At 45.6% G+C, this 21,395-nt stretch overlaps 1 protein-coding gene across 2 annotated transcripts; it reads right to left on the bottom strand.

Moving 5' to 3' along the window:
• Positions 1-315: 315 nt before the first annotated feature.
• Positions 316-15,587, bottom strand: LOC122644685 (sugar transport protein 10-like). 2 transcript variants are annotated; one of them, XM_043838079.1, is made up of 7 exons: positions 15,576-15,587; positions 15,413-15,415; positions 5,228-5,236; positions 2,922-3,096; positions 2,461-2,786; positions 1,513-2,139; positions 316-838 (listed from the first exon to the last, which is right to left on the bottom strand). In XM_043838079.1, exons 4-7 carry the CDS (start codon positions 3,052-3,054, stop codon positions 374-376), a joined length of 1,551 nt encoding a protein of 516 aa, XP_043694014.1. In that variant the 5' UTR covers positions 3,055-3,096; positions 5,228-5,236; positions 15,413-15,415; positions 15,576-15,587; the 3' UTR covers positions 316-373. The 2 variants fall into 2 exon arrangements, with proteins under 2 accessions (XP_043694014.1, XP_043694015.1); XM_043838080.1 differs by lacking the exons at positions 2,922-3,096; positions 5,228-5,236; positions 15,413-15,415; positions 15,576-15,587 and adding an exon at positions 6,749-6,754 and having other exon boundaries at positions 2,461-2,701.
• Between the last annotated feature and the right edge of the window lie 5,808 nt (positions 15,588-21,395).

Genomic DNA, 21,395 nt, shown 5'->3' with positions numbered 1-21,395 from the left:
TCTATTCATTTCCACACTTCTCCACCAATTCCCAACTTCTTATATTGTGTATAGTTGCTTTGAACTTTGGATGCAAACATTTAGATGATAATTCCTCAATCGATGTATATATATTGCCATTTTTTTGTCTTATATTTGAAAATTATAAATACTTGTACTATCCGCTTTTTGTTTTTCTTTCCTGTTCGCAGAATGACTGTATTTTTTACTATGCAATTCAGTTTATAAACCATTTAAAACAAGTCATATGAAACAAAGGTTTTTTAGCCATTCATGGTTTTAACTAACTATGGTCTCAATGTTAGAAACACCAACATTTACTGAAAGTACTCTTCCTCCATAGTCCTCTTGATCATATTCCAACTTTATTTATTTAGGCAACAGTCTTCCCAGCTGGGAGTTGGATGCCACCGGTGATAGCCTCGTCTGGGATATACTTACTCCAGAACCAGTGTTGCTTCCATACTCTGTTCATCTCTTCAATTGGTACATTCTTCGTCTCCGGCAAGAAGAAGTAGATGAAGATTGTCATCACAATTTCCCATGCGGCGAAGAATAAGAAGAGACCAAACTTCATGTGGCAAAGCATAGCGAGGAACACTTGAGCTATAATAAAGGTGAAAAACATGTTTACAGATACATTGATGGCTTGACCTGCTGATCTGATCTCAAGTGGGAAGATCTCACTGGGTACTAGCCATCCCAAAGGACCCCATGACCAAGCGAATGCCGCCACGTAAATGCAAATCAAGATCAGCACCAGATTAGCATATCCCTTTGACAAGGATCCTTCTCCATTGATCCCAAACTTCAATCCAATGACCACTCCTACAACAATCTGTCCACCCACAAAGATGCATCATATTAAGAATTTATCCAATTCCTGTAATATTAAGGTTCAAAGTATAGTTGGAAAAAAATCACATTTTTCGACTGGACTCGACTCGACTCCCCCTTTTCAAAACATGGTGAGTCAAACTTGGTCAGGGCAAATCATGTCATTTTATTCCCCTTATTTTGTAATATCTTCTTTCTTATCCTTCTCCTACTGAAGAGGTGAGGTGAGTTCGGCTTAGGTTCTCATATGAGAACCAGTCTCGTATGCTCTTAGATATATAGATGGAATCCACTAACTCATAAAAAAACTCGGTGAACTTCACATGACTTAGTCAAAAACACCTAGCCAATAAAAACTCGGACGAGTTTGGATCTCGTCGCCACGTGGGGATGGGTGGAGACAGATCTAAACACTCCATGGGGTGTGGGTCCTATGCAAGAGACGGGTCCCACACACCATGGAGGGTGTGAGATTTGTCCCCTCGTCCTCACATGGGGATAGGATCCGGTTTGGTCATTTCTTAAACCTAGGCAATTTGTTTTTACTCTTGACCTGCTTTTGTTTTCTTTTCTCAATTTGGTTGATTGGCTTGTATCAAAACCTGGTTTTCCAACTATGACTTTAAAGTGTATGAGAATACGCATGTGTAATTAGGTATGTATAATATAGTATACCTGGCAGATGATCATCTGAATGCCACCTTGGAGGAACAAGAACCTTCGGCCGACCTTATCGACAGAGAAAATGGAGACGAAGGTTGCAACCACATTAACAAGGCCGGAAATGACAGCAGACATGAGCGAGGCATTGTCGCCGAAGCCCAATGTCTTGAAGAGTACTGGTGCGTAGAACATGATAACATTGATACCAGTGAGTTGCTGGAAGAAGGGAATGAGAATGGCCATGACGAGCTGAGGCCTGTACCTAGGCTGAATGATGTTTCTCCATGGGTGCTCAACCAGCTTTGATTGCTCACTTGCATCCATAAGGTCTTGGAACTCTTCATCAACATCAGAGGTGCCACGGACCTTCTGCAACATTGATTTCGCCTTCTCCATATGGCCTCTTTCAAGTAGAGAGTTTGGGGTGTCCGGCAATAAAAGTGATCCAACGGTCATTATTATTGCCGGAACCGCCGCGATAGCCAAAGACCATCTCCACCCATTTGATTTCATCTGGGCTGTGCCATAGTTCACAAGATTTGCAACCAAAATACCAATTGTAATGGCCAATTGGAATCCCATGTTGAGTCCCCCTCTTAGTTTTGCTGGTGCCATTTCAGATAGATACACAGGGACAGACTGCAATCCATCCAATCAATCATACTCAAATTAAATAAATTAATTTTGATTTTATTTTTTATTTTTTATTTATACATTTAAGTTGCCCTTCCCTTCCCTTCCGTAATAGTTTGAGCTTTTAGAAAAGGGCAATGTCAATGTATACATCAAGAAGAAGATTTGTCATTCATTGGACTTCCAAGTGTCTAACATTCGACCTCTCTACTCTTTGATATCATGTTGGCTACTGTTTCACCTTGAAGCTCAAACTATTAAGGAAGTGCAAGATCAATTTATTTATACATCAACACTTTTCTACTATCAATTAATAAATTAATTTACCTGATTGCCGAAACCGACTCCCACACCAAGTAGTAAGCGACCAATGATTAGCATTGCAACATTCTGAGCGAGACCATTGACGATGGAGCCCACAAGAAACACAATCCCTCCTATCAAAATTGAGATCTTCCGGCCAAAGACTCTAGTTATTGCAGACGCGAAGAAGGAAGCTACCAGTGCAGCAACATAGAGTGAAGATGTGAAGCTAGTTAGTAGTTCACTGTCGAATTTACAGTACTGACTTTCTTTACTAGATCCATCATTCATCTTCTTGTACACTGAAGGGAAGAATTTCTCAAGGAATTCATTCATAGAAGTCACTCCCCCTAATGCCAATCAAAAAGCCCAATAAAAAAAAGTTATGTTAATAATAATAATTAATAAATTAATGCATCGGATCTCAACAGATCTCTTAGTTAATTCACCCCAAAAAAAAATAAAAATTAATAATAAAGTAAAACCTGAAATCCCAAGATCATATCCGAAAATCAAACCACCGGTGGCCGCGACAAAACAGGTGACAAAAACAAAGGTTGTCATCCCACCATTGTAGTTCTTAATCGGACCAGTGGATACAATAGTTCCTCCCGCCATCTTGCAACAAACTAGTTAAGTCTTTGGCCTCTCAACTCCAAAGACTTTATTCCTAGGGATTGAACACTGATCTCAAAGATGTTCTTGAGATGTTTGATCTACACCCTTTTTATACCTTTTCCTTTTGTGGTCTTCATTCTTTAACAATTCAAAACAATTCTGTTTCTAAAACAACGGGGTATGTGTGATCGGTTCTTATTCAACCGTGACTGTTTTTGGTCTTTGTCCTCATCTCTAGTCTCCATTTTTAGTGGGTTTTTCTGTTTCAAACACTTTTTCTACGGTAGGTACTTAAGGATGAAAATTATTATGACTCATTTATTGTATCTTACTGTTGGGATAACAGTTATTTTAAGTATATACATGGTTACATTTGCCACTCTGTGTTAGGACAATTAATTAAACTTTAAGTGATTGGTGATAATGGATTAAGCTGTCCTGTAAGGATAGAGACAGCTTCATAAGGAAGGGAATTGGGTGCACCAAACTCTTTTTTATTAATTTATTATAGGATTTTTGATAAATGCCCCCTGAAAATGTCTATTTGTCCAAATGCCTTCTATAACTTTTCTAATTATAAATTCTCCCTTATTTTCAAAACAGTGTAGCACTTTGGTCCCTGCCGTTAATTTGAGACGTTAGATGCTAATTTTAAAGAATCTAATAACCAAAATGTCCTTATGATAGACTGGCTGCCGCCATTGTGCATTGATTGTAAGATCTATGGACATGTCGACAGCTTTTGCCCGTTTGCGGCAATCAATAGAGCACCTAATGGTGATTGTGACTCTCATGAAGCAATGCAAGTCGAAGAGGCTTGGGTAACAGCGAGTAGAAGGAGGAACCGTGGCAAGCGGCCATTGCAATCTGATTCAATTGTGCAGGTTGATGGAGCTCCGGCGAAGGTAACCAACGTCGGCGGTGGTGCGTCGTCTACAACTGCTGCGATGGACGTTGAGGTGCAACGGTCGAATGGGAAGATTTCAAATCTGCCACGTGTTGGGAAAGGAGGCGATTCTACTTTGCCACGTGTAGTGAAAGGGAGTGCTTCCAATCTTCCACAAGGTGAGAAGGGAATTACGGTTGTCGTCCCAACAGTGGCAGTTCCAACTGCTAAGGGATCACGTGGTGATGCCGTAGTGCATGCGAGTGGAGATAAGGGTGCAGGCTTGTTGACGAAGAAGGTTGAGAGCAAGACAAATACAAGCCATGTGTCGTGTTCTCATACGCATGGTTTGGACACTGGTTCGGTTCGCAAAGAGGCTAATGCATCGGTTGTAGAGAAGGCTGTTTCTGCTGCACATAATAAGCAAGAGCGAGTTCAGCCTTTGAAGAAGACCCTACAGGTTGGTAGTAATCGCTTTGTGGCATTACAAAATGTGGACTCTTCAGATTCTCCACAAGCTGGTGATGATAATGGCTCTCCATTGCGAGTGCGTGATCGCAGCCCGGGCAGGAGTGGCCCTTTGCGTCGCTCCACCTCTCCACCCATCTCTCAATGAAATTTGGAGCGTGGAACATCAGGGGGATGAATGACCCTGGTAAGAGGAGGGCAGTGTCCGATTGGGCTGCTAGAAATCAGTTGGCTTTTTTTGTGAGATGGCTTGTTGAGGAGATTTGGAATTTGCGTGACTCGCTCATGAGTTGTGTTTTTTGCCCACCATGTACGAGTAATTAACTGTTGTGCAGATTTCTTAGCGAATTTTTTGCAATCCTCTCAGGAGGTTTCTCTTTGTGTAGATTCCCTCCTCGCTGCTCTCTCACATCTAGTGCAGAGTGATGCTGTGGGGAAGAATACCTACGAATGTAATTCTGTTATTGTAAGTTATAGTATATAAGCTCCCTTTTAACCCCCAAAAAAAAATGCCCTTATGATAACAACCCATAAAAATTAAAGAATAAAAAGATCAAATTGCCCTCATCTTCCCCAAATCATTTAGGGTTGTAACTGAAAAATTTTCCCCAAATTAGTTAGGGCTTGAACCCATCTGGAAAGCAAGAGATGGCAGCTGGAATTCATAGGAGCTTCTTCATCTTCCTTCTGCATATGCTTGTTCTCACTGTATGTTCTTTAAGTGAACTACTACATACACTACACGTATAATTTATTTCTCTTTGGGTTGCAGCGTCTTTCAAGCAAAATAAAATGCTAAATGCGCCTTAATGTAAACGGAAGATCTATCTTTTTTCACTTCTGGGTCTTTGGAATCTGGGCTTCAACAGTCTCAGGTAATCAAGCTTGGAAAAGAATAGAAGATGGGCAACGATCCAAATATTCAATTGTGTTACAATTTTACATCAGTTGATCAGTAGACATTTTGTTGGATGGAATTTACAGGTGGAACATTAGGCGAGTGAGAGAACAATGGATACTTGCAAGAGTCCAATTTGTGTGAGGAAATCAGAGATGGAGGAGAAGGGGAGGATTAGATTAGGATCTGACCCAAGGGTCTGAACGGCCTTTGATTTGATGAGAGTATGAATATGGGAATTGAGAGTTGCAGAGAAAGGTCGAGGAAAGGACCTATTGAGGGGAACAGTAAAGGGTATTTGGAACATCGCGATGTGAATCATAAATGATGAAATTATCAAATGGAAAAGGCAGTAACGCTATTTGGGTTTTGTAGGCTTGATCTAATGACGAGGAAATCTTCTTGGAGGTAATTTTAACTTTCTAAAGAGATACATTGCTCTATTTTACTCCCTCTTTAGTCATTTAAAAAAAAATAATTTTCTCTGTTTTACTTCTTTATGACCCACCCCTGTTTTCTTAGCATCACGAGAGCAAGAGCTCTCATGGAGAATGCCTATGCAAATGGGTATGAAATGGTGTTTGGGTTTTGTGTATTTCTTTGTTACATAGGCTATAGCAAAGGCACTCGTCAAGGCACCTGCACCTGCACCAACACCAGTTAAGGCCCCACCACCAACTCTTCCACTGGTGAGCGCTACAGAGTGTCCACGTTTGTGTGGAGTGAGGTGCTTACTGCATTCGAGGAAGAGGCATTGCACAAGAGTGTGTATGCCTATTGAGGGGAACAGTAAAGGGTATTTGGAACATCGCGAGGTGAATCATGAATGATGAAATTATCAAATGGAAAAGGCAGTAACTCTATTTGGGGAAAAAATTTTCAGTTTAAACCCTAAACGATTTGGGGAAGATGAGGGCATTTTGGTCATTTTATTCTTTAATTTTGGTGGGTTATTATCATAAGGGCATTTTGGTCATTAGATTACTTAAAACTAACCTCTAATGTCCCAAATTAACAGCAGGGACCAAAGTGCTACACTATTTTAAAAGTAAAGGGAGTTTGCAATTAAAAAAGTTGTAGAGGGCATTTGGGTAAATGGGCATTTTCAGGGGAGCATTTGTCAAAAACCCTTTATTATATTCCTCATCTTCTCTGGCCATAGTGGATTAAGCTGTTCTATTCTTCCTAATTCAATAACAGCTCATCTTCTTAACTGATCAGAGCATTTGCAATTGACGGTGAAATTAATATTATCCCTTTTCTTAACTGATCAGAGCATTTGCAATTGACGGCGAAATTAATATCATCCCTTTTTGATATTTACTAATTATCCATATACATATCTTTTGCAGTTGTCCAAAATTTACTTATCAACAATTTTAAAAATTCCACAAAGTTAAATGGTGAGAAGGCGCTGTCAATGACGTGCATGATAGTATGACCTACTTTTACTCTATGGTTGTTGGAATCTTGTACCTTGTCAACTATGTTCTTGTCACATTCTTATGAATAAATTGATTTTCTAAAAAAAATATTGATTAATTTGATAACGTCTAGGTCTTGATATAATTCAAATATGAGCCTTAAGTTTTCATGGCAGACCACCGTAGTCGTAACCCTAGTTTTGAGTAGCCTAGAAGTAGCATTGATGTGAACATGTCCACAAAACTTGAATTCTGATTACGCTCGCATATGGGAAATAATTAGATCATATATTAGAAGCATTTTGTTATCACTAAGTAGGTGAATTAATTTTTTGTCCCTTGTCTTATTCCAAAAAATTTTAAAAGGCAAGGGTAAAAAGAGGTTTTCACTACAAGTTGAAAGTGACATGTTATTGTCTTCGGTGAAATGACAAGATTTACTCATTGAAAAAAAACAATTGTGTTATCCTAAAAAAACAAAAAAGTAAGGTTACAATCTTGTAGTAACCTTGGTGACAACATGATTTTCCCTATATATAATGAGACCTTGGAGTCAAGGACACTGAAGGAGATTTTCAACCCCAACCTCCACCCATCCTAAAACATAATGATTCATCTCAATTATATGGCCCATCATGAATTGAACATGGAATTTTGTTTCCTTGCATTTAGGTTGAAAAAAAAAATCAATGGACGGATGACATAGAAATTGTTAACTATTAAATAGATAAGGGACCATAGATGAGCGATATTTCCCCTTTTGCATTTTTAGTCATCCAAATTTTGATCAATATTACCTATTTACTATGCACTAAACCTATTATGATGAGTTAAGGTTTATGTTTGCAACTTGTTCACAAAATTTGATGTCTATTTGATTGTCACATGGCAGTTTAAATCGCATAAAAGTGCTCATCATGAAAATCCTATCCACCCAAAAAGATAAACAATTTATTGAAATATTAGATAAGCTTATCTCTATGGCCTTAAAATCTGCCAACCAAATATTATTGGAGACACACTGTTCACATATCTACCTAATGGTATATTTCATTCAGAAAGTGCTTTTGTACATGAATATCAAGCTTTGACATTGGTTGAACATACAACTTGGAAATTTTTTGGCTGGATAAATAAATATATTTAAAATCGGAGCAAAATAATAATACAAGGCAAAGGTACCACCAAGAGGCACTAGACCCTGGGCAAACAAAGAGAAAAACAATAAGAACAAAACATCAACCCAAGTACGGTTGGAGAATCAAAACTGGATCACTCCAAAAGGAGCAATAACAGGCTCATACTATGATCTTCCAAGGAGCAATAGATTTTCAATCGGCCAAGAGAAGAAAATAAGGGGCAAACCTACTAAAATGACTTTTCCTCCTACGCTAAGTAGAGACTAGAGTGTCTTCCCAATGAAGCTCCTCCTCTTTTTGCTTCAAATCTGGCGATTCCTCCAGATTATCGACATGATCATAGATCACCACCTCAATATGCTTCAACTCTTGGTCTTCCACTGGAGAGAGATCAACTAAGGAGGCTACAAACCAGTCTGAAATATGAAGGAATGATTTTCTTTCATCTGACTCCAAATCGGCCCAACACGAAATGGAATTGTCATCCACATTTGCAACTTGAGTCACATCATCAACCGATTGAACCAAGATATCAATTACCGAGGCCTCATTATTAATTGGGATCACAGTACTTCAGAGTTTCATACTACTCATGGAGAGGGGATTGGTGAGAGGGAGAAGCTTCTTCTTCATCTTCTTGAGCTTAACATCATGGGCAAACAACAATTCTTCAACCCACTCTTCAGCCTTGTCCTCCATATCTAAATGAGCCTCCTTGTCCTCCATATCCAATTGTACTACCACAACGGACTCAAAGAAATCCTCAAGTACCTCCATAGAAATAGGAAGCAACACTTGTGTGTCATTCAAATTTAAATGAGGATTATTAGCAACTCCTTCTTGATTTGCTTAAGGTTCATTGTCCCTCTATTATGTGTTTGGCGGAGCCGAAGACCAGTCCTGATAGGTGCCCTGTGAATTTGCTTTCTTCTAGGGTTTTTTGTACAGATTTTATATGTATCTCGCAGGTTGATAAGGATCCAAATAACTAGGTACTACCAAAAATAAATAAATAAATATATATATATATATATATATACTAGTAAACTCACACGTGTGGCCATATGTTAGAGAGAGAGAGGGTACCCCACTTGATAGCACACAACATTTGTGGAACAAATTAACAACTCCATTATGAAATGATCCTAAAAATAACACTGCATGTTCTCTATGCAAGTTTCTCATGTCTCAAACTCTTGTACCCATTCTACCAACAACAAAAAAAAAAAACTCTTGTACCCATTTTTTAAAACTTGATCAATCTCTCTAAGTATTTTGTTTCCAATTATTCAGCAAGAAAAAATATAATTAATATACTTATTTAAAAAAGAAGCAGACTATGTCCAGAAGATGGAGAAGAAACCCTAATATTGTAGTCTCTAGTTTTAAAGATTGCCAAGATTCTTGCTTTTGTTGTGAGTATATGTACATGGTCATTTGATTGTGTAACCTGTTTTTCTCTTTTTGAAATTTCATCCAAACTTTTGGCACGATTCATTGACAGGTTCTGGTCATGTTACATTTGATACTGGTATTTATAAGACTTGTTGATTCACCCCTGCACCCATCTCTATATCTGTATGCAAGGATAAGAGTTGGCAGATCAAGATGCCAATGCCTTTCAAGAAGGTGGTCATGGTCATCTAATACTAAACAAAAAGAAAAGGGCAAAAAGGAGGGGGAGAAAATTAAAAAAAACCATGGAAGCACTTATAATAAGATTATAGTGAAAACAAATCTTGAGGATGACCAGCTATAACAGTCATGTTAGACCTCAGATGCATAACAGTTTTCCTGCAGATTGATGTTTTTGTGCTCTTGCTCACCAAGGAAAGGTAAAATCCAAGGGATTGGAGAGGCTGGACATGCTTTATTCCACCAGCTTCAGATTCAAGGTGAGCCCCTTCATAATTGGCAAGTCAGCACTCCATGCATTTGCTGACATCTGTTGCTTCCATATTCTCGCGTCCTGAAAATCAAGGCACTGATGATCAGAAACTCAAGAATAAATCGTTGCTTGCCTCTGGCAAAAGTTTCGTAACAATGCTTTTACTATCATTTGCAAGCATTTAAACCAGAGATATCAACATGTAAAAGAATCCATTAAGATCTTAACTGAACCAGGTAAAAGTTCATAGAAGACAAAAGAAATGTCCTAGCATGAACACCCAAATCAATGTCCCTTCAATCTGTTTACAGTTATATTATACCATATTATTATTTTGTACCTAATTATACTATTATATTATGCTATTATATCAATATCAATCATCACTCAATCCGAGGGTCATTGTGTCCAGCATTTTTTCTTTCCATGTTTAGGTTGATGCAGATGTAATTGTTTATGGCGTCTGACAGGTGTATAGTTAAAAATTAGAATCTACCGGCTTTCAGAGTATCATAGGAGGCGTTCAGAGAGTTCAACTATTGTTGTTTTTTGCACTCTCTATTGTGGTATGCTCTGCACTGCAGTTTTATTTACTTGGTTGGGAGGAGAGAGAAAGAAAATAAATTAAACTGTACTGTCTTTACTGTCTTGTGTAAAGGGTTCTAATCAACTTTTTCTGTACATGTAATGGATATCTTTTCCTCTTATCTGCAGTTCAACGGCGATTGTGACAGATATAAAGTGCTCAGGAGCCAAAAACTCAGAGTTCCAGGAGCCATCTCAAGCTTTAAAAGGGACACTGTTTCTTCGGGCCTAGACATGCCCCAGTTGTTAATTCAAATGACACTAATAGGAAGGAAATTTCTGGTGAGGCAGGGTCAACAATCTATACCTCAGCATCACGATTGCAGGGATCAAGGACACATGATTCTAAATCTTAATCTGCAATGTTAGCATCAAACTATGTAGTAGGAGAGAGGAGAGTAATAAGAATACAAATTATATTTATCACTAAAAAAAGCTTCATTTCAATTTCCTAGTCTAAACTCTATTCATATCAATTGATCAGATTATTAATTTCGCTTTTATGGAGGTGTAGCCATATAGAAACCGAGGTCACCTCTTTGCATTGCGTTGGATTTCAAAGGTCACCAGTGACCAATTGAGGTTCCAAGGAATAGAACCTTTGATAAATGTTGTTGATAATTCCACCTTAAAACTCAAATATATTCAATCCCAAGAAGAGGGGGAGCAGAAAAAAACTTTCCGGAAGATGTATTTGATTGGTTAAGTCCTAAAACCCTCCAATCGCTTAAATTCAGTGCAAAGCACTAACAGATAAGTTCCTAGTTGAAGTACACAAAAAAAAAATAAAAAACAAAAAGGATTCCATAAGGAATGGAAGTATGGAACAACAACCTAGTCAGACTCAACTTGAATAGAGAGACTTGAGTAAAATAATCCATAGATTATTTTTTAAAAGGTTCCAATGGTAACATTCAGATTGAAACCTGGGATTCCAGAAATTGGATCCTAGAACATAAGTCATAAGGCTCTAACAATCATTGACACTTATTGTGTATGAAACACATGTATCATCTGCGATCCAAAACATGCACTTGGTAGGCTGCTTGTAATGTGGTGAAGCTGTTCTCCACATACACGCCCTTCTGTAAGTTTTATAATTCAGCTTAGAATCCAATATAATCTATCTAAATTGGACAGATAGAAAACCTGGGATTCTAGAAATTGGATCCTAGAACATAAGTCATAAGGCTCTAACAATCATTGACACTTATTATGTATGAAACACATGTATCATTTGCGATCCAAAGCATGCCCTCATAAAAAGTATGAGAGATAGGAATGGTGAGACAGCCTTGTCACTCTCAAGCCAAAATTCAAACACCTACAATGCAGTCTCATCATACTACCCAGTCAGAAACTAAAGCGTGCCCATTAAAGCCTAACAATTGCTAAAAACAATTGTGCATTTACAAAGAAAAACATATTACAGCCATTAAAACAGATGATGTTGTGATCTTGAGTAATAAACCTATATAGACAGCAACAACAGTTTTTCACAAAATCACTTTATTGCTATGTTCTAAATTGGATCATGGTCAATTTGTATTCTGAATTTCCAACTGAACCCCAATCTTAACTTTATACTACAATTGTTTTAAAGTCATATGGGTTAACATATCTTTCTATTTACAGATGGTGTAATTTCATATCCTTGAAAGAAATTTCATCGGGAAGGACATTCCTTACCATACCGAGTTGATGGGCTGTGTGAATGAAATGAGATTCACAACCAAAAGAGGGGGGGGGGGGGGGGAGCCTTCGATTTCTTGGTGAAATCATTTTCTTTAATTTCTTTTAAGAATGCAGGACTCTTCCTTTCCATGAAAGCTGTCCAGGGATTCATGTCCTTGGGAACATAGTTATTTATTTTATTCTCTCTTTGGGAGGTGTTTCTACCATAGTTCCATATCCAGATTTAATAATCATTAGTAGTGATACATCCAATACTCACCGGGCCAATCAACGACCGCCACGTGTCACAGACGACCCGCTCCATAGCTAAGGGGAACGAACCGGGGTCCCAGCACCACTCGGGGGCGCGGCCACCACTCGGGCGCGGCCCCGCATCAGGGCGCGGCCTCCTCACGGCCTCACCTAGGCGGGGCCTCACCCAGGCGCGGCCTCCTCACCAGGGGCGCGGCCTCACCTAGGCGCGGCCTCACCCAGGCGCGGCCTCCTCACGGCCTCACCTAGGCGCGGCCTCACCAGGGGCGCAGCCTCACCCAGGCGCGGCCTCACCCAGGCGCGGCCTCCTCACCAGGGCGCGGCCTCACCCAGGCGCAGCATCATGGGCACCTGAGGTGGGGGCCACCCATCTACGACCCCGATCGTATCGCTAAGACTCATGTCACTACCAGGACTCTAGACCCTTAGAGGTCACGTCATCCAGACGGATTCAAGCACCAAGGACGTTATCACCACACGCAGATATCTATCCACCAAGGATCCTGATGCCACCAGGACACTCCCTCCCGCGGGGAGATGGCCAATCAGGATAGAGCCCCGTTACCCAGGGCCTCTATCCACTCAACGGCACAATCGTCAATCAAACGGGGACTCTCCACACCGCCATATGCTACTATAAAAGGCAAAGGTACACAACCCCATAGGGGACATCTAAACTCATCGAATACTCACTATTCATCTGTTTGCGCCGGGAGATCTAACTTTGGCATCGGAGAGCCCTAGGCCGGGACCACACCGGTTCTCTCCGATTGACCCCTTTGGTCCACTTGCGGTGGCGGCACTCGCGGGACCGCTCGGCGATTTCTTGACGCCTTGATTGGCGCCGTCTGTGGGAACGACGCTAGCCATTACAGACTACTAGCTCGCTTCCATACTCATTCAATGGCACGAAGGAAGACTACCACCACCAACAACGGAGCAAGGAATGGATCACCACCCCGGAGGGCTCTCGCCGCAGAGCCAACGACCAGGACCATGTCCCTCTGGAGGAGGAGATCCCCCTTAATGACCAGTTCGTGATCGCCGAGCCCAACAATGACGAGGCCAACGATGTGGTGGTGGAGGTGACACCTGACCCCAATGCTCCAGCCACTGTGGGTCAGATCAACGACCGCAACGACAGATCCTCGATGAACAACGACTCTTTCGAGAATACCGACGCAGCGTCGACATCTCACCGTCGGAGGACTTCACCAGCGAGCAGGTGGAGTCCATACCTCAACAAGAGCCAAACCCTAGGAGATCATCTCCCGGGGCGAGATCGAGAGACTTGCGCGACGAGCAACCCCACTCCGCGGGGAGCCTTCCCAGATCCCAGGAGAACAAGAGACCTCTCACCACGGTCGAACGTGGGAGGACGCCAACACCCGGGCGAGGTGTCTAGCCCACAGAGATCGGTCCGGAGGTCCGTGTTCGACAGACGACCGGAAGAAAGTCACCTACCACGACGGCCGGACCTACAGAGAGGAAAGCCCCTCACCTTCACGGCAGGATTCATCACGGCGTGACCATCCCCCATCCCACCAACACTCAAGGCGGGAGGGGACATCCAGGAGAGAACGTGAACGGGGTCGCAGCGAACGTCCGGCTAGGCGTGGGGGGCAGACACGGGACGAGGAGCTCGAGCAAAGACTCCGCGACCTGGATGAGAAGCTGGAAGGGTTGAAGAAGCAGACCAAAGGCGAGACACATTCCATACCTGGACAACACCCCTTCTCGGCAGAGATCATGTCAGCCACACTACCTTCCAGGTTTCGACTACCCACCTTTGAACTCTACAGTGGTATCACTGACCCTAATGACCACATCAACTACTTTAATGGCATGATGACGCTGTATGGGGGGTCGGACATGGTATCCTGTCGGGCATTCCCTGCGTCCCTTAAGGGAGCAGCCACATCATGGTTCTCCAGGCTACGACCGAGATCTATATGCTCGTTTGCAGAGCTATGTGAACAGTTCGTCACCCGTTTCCAAAGCAACAGCAAGCGTAAGAAGACCACCGTCAATCTACTAAACGTGGTACGTAACCCTGGGAATCTCTCAGGGAATACGTTACCAGGTTCACCAAGGAGTCCCTGGAGGTTCGAGACTTGGATGACCAGACACAGCATGCAGCCCTAGCAGGAGGTATTAGGGACCTGGACTTGATCAAGGACCTGGCACGTCATGAGACCAGGACTATGAAAGAGCTCCTGGAGCGGTGCAACGAGTTTGCAAATATGGCCGAGGTACTACAAGCTAGAACAAAAATAATCGAGGCCAAGCCACAGGACAACAAGAGGCCAGCACCTGATGACCGCAAAGAGGGTAAGAGGTCGAGGACAGAGCGCCGACAAGAGCAGAGCGACCGCCCATCCAGGAGGACAGACCGCCGCCCAGAGAGAAGTGAGAGGGCAAGCACCCCTGAGTTCACACCACCAACACCACCAGGTCCCGGATACTCATGCGGATCCGGATCGTGACCTACTCCATTGGCCCACGACCCATGCTAGCGGCCGAGAGAAGCGAAACCCTAACAAATATTGTCTCTTCCACAAAGAGAATGGGCACGACACGGAGGAGTGCTATCAATTGAAGAGAGATAGAACAAGCGGTAAAGCAGGAAGCTTGAACAAGTATGTGAAGGGGAGACGTGACAACCGCTCGGGCCAGGAGATAGAGGTCGCGACGGAGACAGAGTGGAGCCGAGACGAGAAGAAAGAAGAACGGTCGAGAGAGAGACCGCCGGAAGAGCGGAGAGATGCCACGAGAACCTAGTGGCACCAAGGGACCTCCTATCCTCACCATACTTGGAGGACCAGGGCAAGAGTCCACCGGAAAAGCTAAAGCTCATGCCAGGTTCGTGGGAGTGGCGGAGAAGCCCAGAAGATAGCCAAGCGAGGCGGTGATCTCCTTCTCGGATGAAGACCTGGAAGGACTAAACTTCCCGCATGAAGATGCCTTGGTAGTACAGGTGGAGGTAGCCAATCGACGTACACGAATGCTGATAGACACGGGCGTCTGTTGACATACTCTCCTTGGGCGCCTATCGGCGATTCGGGTTCGGGGGCGACCAGCTCAAACCAGAGCCCACTTATCTCCATGGATTCTCGGTGCCACCGCCTCCATCAAAGGTACCATAGAGCTACCCGTCACCTTCGGGTACACCCTCAACAAGTAACCATCATGGTAAACTTCATGGTAGTCAAGTCCGTGGTGTCCTTCAACGGCCTCTTAGGGCGACCATCAGCTGACCCTTAAAGGAGTCATATCACCACTTCACTAAGATGAAGTTCCCCACCGAGAATGGGGTAGGCGAAGTCCGAGGAGATCGAGAAGAAAGCAAGGGAGTGCTACGCCACCTTCATGAAAAAGAATAATGGCAACACCGTGGAATGGCACTCTGCCTAGAGAGCATGATCGTGACGAGAGAGATGAAGCTGACAGAGAGAAGGGGAAGGCCAGGTGGAAGACCTCATCCCATGGCCCCTCACCGAGATGACCCCTCCAGGTCGTTCAGTCGGCTCATTGCTAAGCAAGGAACAGAAAGAAGGGCTTGAACACCTCCTCCAAGCGAACATGGATGTCTTCGCATGGTCGACCTCCGACATGCCAGGAATACCACGTTCCATAGTGGAACACCGACTACATGTCGACCCAACCAGGAAGCCCATTCAACGAAGCGGCGTAACCGCCCTTGACCAAGCGGCAATCAGGAGGAGGTCGAGAAGTTAAGCGATCGGGGTTCATCGAGAAGGAGAAGTTCCCAACATGGCTCGCCAACGTGGTCATGGTACCAAAGCCAAGTGGGAAGTGGAGGATGTGTGTCGACTACACCGACCGAACAAGGCATGCCCAAAAGATGAGTACCAGCTGCCCGGATCGACCTCCGATCGACGCCCCGCCGGCCATGAGATCTTGAGTTTCATGGACGCCTACTCCCGGATACAACCAGATCCTCATGTATGAGGATGACGAGTCTTACACCGCATTCCGGACGGACAAAGAGAACTACTGCTACAACGTCATGCCGTTCGGGTTAAAGAATGCGGGGCCACCTACCGAGAATGGTCAACAAGATGTTCGAGGAGCAGATCGGGCGCAACATGGAGGTATATGTGGATGACATGCTTGTGAAAAGCGTCCCACACCAACCAACACCGACCGACCTAGAGGAAGCCTTCGCGATGCGAGGAGGAACCAGGATGAAGCTAAACCCCGCAAAGTGCGCCTTCGGTGTAACGTCGGAAAATTCCTGGGGTTCATGGTCTCGTCCGTGGAATAGAAGCTAACCCATCCAAGATCAAGGCCATCCAAGAGATGGCACCTCCTCGAACAGTCGGGGAAGTGCAGAGGTTGAATGGGAGGGTCACCGCCTTTTCCAGGTTCGTGTCACGAGCAGGTGATAAGTGCTTACCATTCTTCAAAACATTGAAGAACCTCCGAAGCCCTAAGGACTTCACATGGACGGAAGAGTGCCAAAAGGCGTTGAGAATGAAGGAGTACCTAGAGAGCCCACCTGCAGGCACCGGAACCTAACGAAGAGTTGCGGCTATACACGCCGCCACCCTGCCAGCGGCAGCGTGATCGTGAAGGAAGAAGACAAAGTCCAGAGGCCCATCTACTACGTCGGCCATGTCCCGATCGATGCGAGACCAGGTACACTAGGATCGAGAAGGTAGCCTATGCATTGGTAATGGCAGCCAGGAAGCTACGACCATACTTCCAAGCCCATACCATCGCGATCCTCGTGACCTACCCTTGAAGAAGATATTGCACGCCGGGCGTCTCCGGACGATTGATAGCATGGGCGGTGGAGTTAAGTGAGCATGACATCAAGTTCCAACCAAGGACAGCCATCAAAGGCCAGGCTCTTGCAGATTTCATTGCAGAGTGTACCCGATCCGAGATCGAGTCACAAACAGGGGAGCCCGAAGAGAAGGATCACGGATCGTGGGACATGTTCGTGGGCGGGTCGAGCAATGCGGCGAGCGCTGGCTCATATTAACCAGCCCCGAGGGATTTCGTATCCAATATGCTCTGCGGTTCACCTTCCAAGCATCCAATAATGAAGCGAGTACGAGGCATTACTAGTTGGACTCGGGTGGCCAAAGCCATCCAAGTCACACACCTATCCACCCTGGAGCGACTCCGGCTCGTGGTGAACCAGGTGAATGGAGAGTATGAGGCAAAAGATGAGAGGATGGCATCATACCTAGCACGCGCTCAAGCATTGATCGAGGGTTTCGAGAAGTTTGAGATGGTTCGAGTTCCCAGGGAGGAGAACGCCACCACGATGCCCTATCCAGGCTAGCAATGAGGAACTCCGAAATTTGGCTAGCGCGATCTATGTTGAGATCTGCATGAGCCAACGTATAAGGAAAAGCAGGTTAATGAGATCACGGAGGGACCTAGGTGGATGGACCCTCTACTCAACTACCTCCGAACGATGTCTTACCGGATGACAAGGCCAAGCAAGGAAGATCAAGATGAGAGCTGCAGTACACCGTCCTAGATGGGGTCATCGTCAAGCGGGGCAACAAGACCACTACTCCGGTGCCTAGGACCCAAGGGGGCGAGTACGCCTAGCCAAGTCCATGAGGGGATATGTGGAAGCCACATGGGGGGACGAGCCCTAGCCTACAAAATCCTCCGCGGGACTATCAGCCACGAATGCAAGAGGAGGCCATCCAGATGCCAAGAAGTGCGAGCAATGTCGTTGTTCGCCCAGACCCCATCTACCCGCCACCAAGCCGACATCAATCCTCAACCCCATACCTTTTGCTATGGGGACTAGACATCTTGGCAACTTCACCGCAGACCAGGAAACGAAGTACCTGGTCGTCGCGATCGACTACTTCACCAAGTGGGTTGAAGCTAAACCCTTGGCAAGATAACAGGACAGAGATGGAGAAGTTCGTCGCGACGACGTCATCTACAGTTCGGGTACCACGGATCCTCGTCTCGCACAATGGGAAACAATTCAACAACCCTAAATTCCAAGCATTCTCATCAGCATACAACATCGACTATCGGCTGTGTCGGTAGCATACCCACGTGCCAATGGTCAGTGGAGGTCACCAAGTAACGCTCATGGAAGGAGTCAAGAAAAGGCTAGAAGGAGCCAAAGGCAAGTGGGTAGAAGAGCTACCAAGCGTCCCGTGGGCATACCGAACTACAGTGCGGACGCCACGAGAGAGAGCCCATTCCGCCTAGCATATGGCATCAAGCATTGGCGCCGGTAGAGGTCTCCGCTATGTCCTATAGGGTTCTCGCACTTCAATGAACGCACTTATGTCGACGGATCAGGCGAACCTAGACTTTATAGATGAGGTCCGCGAAAGAGCACTACTAAGGAACGTCGCCTACCAAGAACGTCTTCGCCAGTACTATAACGCCAGGGTCAAGGAAAGGCTATTCCACCAGGGAGATTTAGTACCACGGAGGGCAAGCGCATCGCACCACAGAAGGGGGAAGTCACCACCCAATCGGGAAGGACCCTACATAGTCTCCAAGCAGATACGCCTGTGACTTACCGCTCAAGACTCCAGGGGCAAGAAGGTAGACCGTCACGGAACTCGTAACATCCGAAGAAGTACTACCAGTAGAAGCGTAAGCGAGTAGTGGTAGTGGTAGCAGACGATAGTGATAGGAGTAGCGATGAGACAACATCAAAGACAATGTGAATTTCATCAAAATAAAGAAATGTTGCAAGAATACTTGTCTTCTCCTACCACTCAATCGAATCACGGCCACTACATTAAGGCGATATGCCAACATCGAGGCTTCGTGCCTAAGGCGATATGCCAACACTGAGGCTTCGTGCCTAAGGCGGTATGCCAACACTGAGGCTTCGTGCCTAAGGCGGTATGCCAACATCGAGGCTTCGTGCCTAAGGCGGTATGCCAACATCGAGGCTTCGTGCCTAAGGCGGTATGCCAACATCGAGGCTTCGTGCCTGGGCGGTATGCCAACATCGAGGCTTCGTGCCTAAGGCGATATGCCAACATCGAGGCTTCGTGCCTAAGGCGATATGCCAACATCGAGGCTTCGTGCCTAAGGCGGTATGCCAACATCGAGGCTTCGTGCCTAAGGCGGTATGCCAACATCGAGGCTTCGTGCCTAAGGCGGTATGCCAACATCGAGGCTTCGTGCCTAAGGCGTATGCCAACATCGAGGCTTCGTGCCTAAGGCGATATGCCAACATCGAGGCTTCATGCCTAAGGCGACATGCCAACACCGAGGCTTCAAGCCTAAGGCAACATGCCAACACTGAGGCTTCATGCCTAAGGGGCCATGCCACCATTGAGGCTCTACGCCTAAGGCGTTAACTATAAAGGGTCAGAGATCATCAACGCGCAAATAATCACCAAACGACAAGGCAATCAAAGAAAAGCAAAAGCGATCACATAGAAAATTCATAGTAGTTACAATTCAAGTTCAAAAAAGGAAAAAGGTGGAGACGTCTACAGGATCGGGACGACCGTAAGGTCAATGGATCACAGAGTGGTGGGTCACCTCTGACCCAGCTGGAGACATCATGTCCACCTCAGGAGGACGTGCATGCAGCCCCCCTCAGCAGGCGCAGCCTCCACCTCGACACCGAGCGCTCTCCACCCCAGGCCGCACCCGAAAGCGCCGCAGAAAACTCGAGAACCCCGAGACAGAAGTCATAGTCGGGGTCACCTCCAGACACAAGCGGCTAAGTCCCGGACCCCTCCCTCATAGCGGGCTGAAGTGCGCTGATACAGGCGTCGAGAACGCAGAGGATGCCTGGAACTTAGCCACGCTCGCTCCTGCAGATGCGCTCCACCTCATGCCTTCCCCTCAATGAATGAAGCTCCTCCTCCAAAGCAAGAACCCTAGCCGAGCTCTCGGCCGCACTGGCCAGGTCACACGCAGCTCCTCGGACACCTTTAGGAGCTTCCGGGACGCCACAACAGCTCCCCACACCCCTCTGCACGTCAGCCTCGACCCTCTTACGGGCATCGACCTGACCCTGGAGCTCCCTCTCCACGTCACGCAGGGTGCGCTGTATCTGTACCTCACGAGAAGCGTGACCCTCCAGTCGAAGCACCGCCTCAGCAATACGGTGATGGACCTACAATCAACATGGCAAGAGATAAAATAGTGTAAAAATAGATGGAGCAATGGACATGAGGAGACAGTAAAGGAATAACTCACCGAAGCCATGTCATGGTAGAGGGTCTGGGCCAGACAAGCATCGCTAAGCCTCTCGCAAGGCCATCCTCGCGGTAGGGAGCCCGCCCCTATCCACCCACTCCCGCGATACGCCGCCTCGGCCAAGGTCGAGCCCTCTCCAAGACGCCCAAGGCGATCACCGGGACTCACCCAATGTGGGAAGATCAAAATGGCAGGACCGCCCGAAGAACTCACACCCTTCCCCGAAAGGGGCAATCACAAGAATCGAAGGAACAACAGAGGGAGGCAGAGGCACGCAGCCTGGAACGCCACCGTCCACCGGAGAAGTACGGGGAAGGAGGACCCGCACGCCGAGCTCGCCACGCGGGCATGTCTCGGTCACCCTTCCGCTTCGCTCCAACAACCACAGCGCAGAGCACCACTAGCATCGGTCACCCAAGCAGATGGACCACCCCGAGAAGCGGCCTTCCTCCGCAGATTGCCGCGGAGCAAATCAAGTCCGGACGCGTATCCACCGTGATAGATCGACCAACCAATCGGACACATACATTCAAATACCAACATGCCAATCAAGTACAAAAGACGGCTCTTACCAGACTCACTTTCTGAGAGACAGAAGGCCTCCGAGTCCAACTCCTGGACGTGGAACGGATCGCGACCCAGCATACTGAGGGAGTCACCCTCAAAATCACTCACCAAGCCCCGATCGACCCTCTTGAGGTCAATAACTTCCCTAACGGTCCGTAGTGGGCATCGGGGGACCGTGGCAAAAAAGAAGCGATCCCTCCAATACTTCACGTTGCTAGTAATCCCCGTGAGAAGCTCCACAGAGGCATAGGGCCCCTTTAGCATGCGGCGAGCAAAGTGATAACATCCATGGTTCCCCTTCTTCAACGTATAAAAGTGGGAGAACAGGGAACAATGGCGCACGCCCAAAGTG

Source organism: Telopea speciosissima, chromosome 11 (genome assembly GCF_018873765.1).
Source record: "Telopea speciosissima isolate NSW1024214 ecotype Mountain lineage chromosome 11, Tspe_v1, whole genome shotgun sequence".
Classification (NCBI taxonomy): domain Eukaryota; kingdom Viridiplantae; phylum Streptophyta; class Magnoliopsida; order Proteales; family Proteaceae; genus Telopea; species Telopea speciosissima.
The sequence above is the reverse complement of the archived record's forward strand: the minus strand, read 5'-3'. Positions and strand labels throughout refer to the sequence as shown.

What these genes read in the sequence shown, in the direction of transcription:
- LOC122644685 (XM_043838079.1), bottom strand. Translation starts at nt 3,054, where the DNA reads ATGGCGGGAGGAACTATTGTATCCACTGGTCCGATTAAGAACTACAAT. An exon ending in GAGTCGGTTTCGGCAATCAG is followed by an intron (nt 2,140 to 2,460) that starts GTAAATTAATTT and finishes GATGGATTGCAG; the next exon opens with TCTGTCCCTGTGTATCTATC. An exon ending in TTCAGATGATCATCTGCCAG is followed by an intron (nt 839 to 1,512) that starts GTATACTATATT and finishes GTGGGTGGACAG; the next exon opens with ATTGTTGTAGGAGTGGTCAT.